Below are 4,206 nucleotides of genomic sequence, written 5' to 3'. Positions count from 1 at the left end.
CAGACGGAAAGAAAACAATCTGTTGTCTCTTGGGCAGTCTTACTGATCATTACTTCATCTTGGCAGGATCGTAACAAATATCCAAAATACAGAGTTGACACAGCTTTAAATAATACCGTGACATCTGAAATCCCTCTGAAATCAATAGCAAAACAGAGCCAAGATTTTACCTCTGGTTAACTCATTATTAAAGAACTCATATGATACCTTCACCAATGTCTCAGCCTTTCCTACTGTCATGTGTCATATTTCAACACATAATTCTTCAAAGGATCAACTATGTTTTAATTATGTTCCTTTTAAAATGTAAGTATGCATGCACCATTGTCAGTTTTTAGCAGTTATCAGTAAAATACAACAGCATACTCCCTGTGGTTTTAAATTACCTTCAGCATCTCTCCAGTTCTCTCCGACTTCAAGTATCTTTCTTTTTCTGTATCTGTTCTTAAAACTAGATTTGGGCCAAAGAAAACACGTACTGATTCTAACTGAGCTTGTTTCAAGAGTCAAGTTTCCAGCTAGACCATGATAATATAATTATATTTGGGAAAAAGGAAAACCGCAATTCTATTTGGACTAGATTTTGTTCAGTTCTGCACTGGAGGTTGAAAACAAGACATGATAAGGTTTGGAACTAGAGATGTAAAGGCAGTTCAGTTCAAAAGTTTCAAATCTGATTCCTCCTGCTAGCATTCAACACAATTTATTTCAGCGTAATAGAAGCAGATTTTAGGTAACTTAAGTGTTTGGCAACAGGCAGCTTTAAACATCCACCATACTTAAACTCTCCTGCCTTATTTATATTTTTTTGGCATGCCTGTATTCAGTGTTCCAGCTTCTGCATGTCTATGTTTCTAAGTGTGAGACAATACTAATTCGGTTAAACAGCAATGATTGACTTTCAGTGAGTCTACTTTAAAGCTGCTCTCAAACTGACTCATCCTTGCCAAGTTTCTGTGTTGCTTCCACACAGCCTAGTTTTTCCTTGTATTTTCATTTTTCAGCAAAATTTTTGTTAATCACATGCTCTGCTCAAAACAAATGCTCAAGGACAAATCTTTTTGTTTTGTCCTGTCGCTGCTGAACAAGCCTCACAGTCATCAGAAAAAAAGAGCCCTCTAAGATGTTTGAATCACTCAAAACTGTTAAGCTGCTGCTTTTCGTGCTGCCAGTCAGAACACTGAGCTGAACAGAACACCTTACGCCACGCTCAGTCACTGCTATTTTCCTATGAACTTTTGCTATTGCAGCTACCATGCCATAGAATCCCTTTGCAAACTGCATCTTAAAATATGATGGTTTTCCTCATTTATACAGACAGTTCCTGATCCAGGCTGATTTAGTGATTCTAGTTGCCAGCATATTTGTCTCCTGCTTATATCCAGTTATTCCTATCTCTCAGGTTGAATAATCTTGCATCATTCTTCTCCAGGTTTTATTTTCCTGGGGTTTACCCTGGAAAATATTCCCTGACAGCTTCATTTCACAAGGTTCATTTCTCTGAAACACTCCTGTAGTCTCTTCCTCCAAGGCAAGCTTTTTCATCTCCCCCTCTCCACTCCCCCTTCAGATTAAATCCATCCACTTTTAGATAAGATGAAGTCCCATGATTGCCTTATGCATTGACTGAGGCTACTATATTTCACACACAGATAGTAAAAGTTCAATTAAAAAAAACCCAACCTAGTCTTCATGCTTTCTATTTCTCTAATTAGTAACATTTCCTTCCTGTCCAGTTATTTTATGGTATTTTTGGGTTTGACATAGATTCTATCCTATGTCAAAACCTTTAGGCAGCAAGATTTTGCAACTGTTAAGTACTTTTCTAGTTTTTACTGATCTCACCACAGTCTCATCTAGAAAACACTGTTCCTAATAAGCTGTTACCCAAGCAAAGTTCTTCAGCTTACTGCAGTCCTAATCCTTCATCTTTCACATAAAAATTTGGCTGTGCATTTTAAAAATACCAGAAAGATCTCCCCAGAAGTAAGGTAAATTGCACCTTGCACGTCAGTTGAAATATGTCGTTCATGAACACAAAGAAAGCAACTGTACTGACTTGAGCATGAGTGTTACGCAACTTGTCATTTAAAAGCCATTTCAACAACAGCATAATGGATATCTGAGCATCTTACAGCTGTTTTGCAGATTGGTACATCTATGAAGCCTGATCGGTGTGGCTCACACAGGCATGCAAATGTGATGAGTTACTATGCTTGTGGTACTGCGTTGGTTATTTTGACAAATCTTTTCAAAACAGGAAGCATTCAAAGATACTTCTGTTCCTGTTTTGATGTCCTATGCACATAACATACGTGGGTTACACGTGTGTTGTGTTTTCAGCTCAAAATTTTTCAGATTAAAATCTCCGCTTATTTCTTTGGCTTTTTACCTTGAGAACGAGTATTTTCAAGCAGGATGGGAAAATAAATTCGGTATGATTACTGCCTTTGATGGCAATTATTCAAGCAAAACAGTACCGTAAAAATAACTTCTAATAATCCGAGTTCAAGAAAATATTTCATATGTCCATTATTGTCTAGAGGAGTATTTTGTAAAGGTTTCAGAATGTCTCCAACCAAGGTGATTCCATAAATAATGCTTGCACAGTGGTTTCTAAGGTATTTTCTGTCTCCTTTGTGACGTAAACTGGTTGTTATGGAGATAGTAAAATATCAACCATTCTTTGTGACACTGCAAGATCAATTTTGGATTCGTTACAGCAGCTTCTTTTTTCTGCTCAGCTATAATCAGCCTTTCTTAGCAACAGGAATAGATGTATAAAAAGTATAAAATATTTTAAAACAAACGTTTGTACGATATTTTTAACTGTTTGACATACAGAAATAGACCTGTGTGCATTTGTAATAGATGCAAATTCCATCCCAAATTCCCCAAAATTCAAATAAGTCTAATGGCCTTCAACAGAAATGAGGCTACTACTGTTATGAAGGTTTAACAACTTACAAATAAACATTTTTTTATTTCATTCCCTATTTTTTAATTTCATAATCTATACCTTACATAAGGTATAGATTTTTTTGTTTCTTAAAGCAGGGTGGGCAAAGATTAACAACTTTCACCCCAAATTTAGGAATAAGGGACGTTTGTTCAACAGTGTGTTAAAACTTTCTAGAGCTTCATGAAATAGGAGGAAAAGGGTTATGTCTGGGGAGTAGTATGTAAAACTATGGTCTAAGATACTTGGCTAGGCCACCTGTAGATTATTTTTCTCCATTTTTAATCTATGCTAGTCCATGTGTCTAAGTGTGTAGGTCCCCAGTCAATGATTAAGGTTAAAGAACACATAGCTGAGTCAGGGTTTTGCAGAGCCCTATAGCAAGACAGGAATGTGGGAATTCTCCTCCCAGTCTGTATTTAGAGGCACAGACAAGCACACCAAAACATACAGCATTTGATTGGAAAGTCATGAAATTTTCAAGTAGACCCTCAGTTATTTGCAGATTATCTGTACTTTTATGGAAACATTACAAAGAAGAAAATAATGAAGATTATTAGAAATCCATTTTGTATATTCTAATAGTACATTCATTTTACTGAGCAGGGGCCTAGTTGTAGAGCAAAGTAGAAACACAGCCATAGGGGAGGGAAGAAAAGATACCCTTTGCTCCTACTATGTGGAAGTGGCAACTAAGTGCTCATTGCAATGAACGGAGACAATCCAGATAGGAACATTTGCTTACCTCAGGTGCCATCCAAAAGGGTGTTCCCACTGAGGTGTTTCTACGCAAACGTGTGCTGGTGAGCTGGGCTGAAACACCTGCAACAAAACAGATCCAAAAAACTTGTCTTCAAATTCATTCTGTCATTTCAGTCAGTTTATTTCAAGTATCTGGAAAACAAACCCCAAGCCTGGGAGTACAGCTGCAGAATGGCCAAAGAAGGTGCAGCATTTGTACTGAATTCTTTGATTAATTTCAGCTTGCTGTTTTCATTCAGAATTGCTGAGAGATTTTTTGTGAATGACTCTCAGTTTGAAGCACTTTCATTCAAACTCAAAAATTCAATTGGCACCTAAATATCACAGACTTCTTTCTGCTGTTTTCATGAGTATAAACAGAAACTATTTCAATTATAACTTGACTTTAAAACTTCTGTTTCAGAAATTTACTCTCTGAACACCACTGGCAGGAAACCTGTTCACTAGAGTATTTGCAGAGGCTCCTGTTCAATAAAACATTTATG

The 4,206-nt window shown here is 36.8% G+C and overlaps 1 protein-coding gene across 1 annotated transcript in view; it reads right to left on the bottom strand.

Annotated features, from left to right (window-relative positions):
- The window catches only part of MYO3B (myosin IIIB), a 158,015-nt gene that overhangs the window by 116,292 nt on the left and 37,517 nt on the right, over positions 1 to 4,206 (bottom strand). The window contains 1 exon segment of the mRNA XM_009325455.1: positions 3,705 to 3,781. Within this exon segment, the coding sequence (XP_009323730.1) occupies positions 3,705 to 3,781 (77 nt within the window).

This window comes from Pygoscelis adeliae, unplaced genomic scaffold (genome assembly GCF_000699105.1).
Source record: "Pygoscelis adeliae isolate BGI_AS28 unplaced genomic scaffold, ASM69910v1 Scaffold106, whole genome shotgun sequence".
In the NCBI taxonomy this organism is placed as follows: domain Eukaryota; kingdom Metazoa; phylum Chordata; class Aves; order Sphenisciformes; family Spheniscidae; genus Pygoscelis; species Pygoscelis adeliae.
Note: the sequence above shows the minus strand (reverse complement) of the source record. Positions and strands in the feature narration are given on the sequence as shown.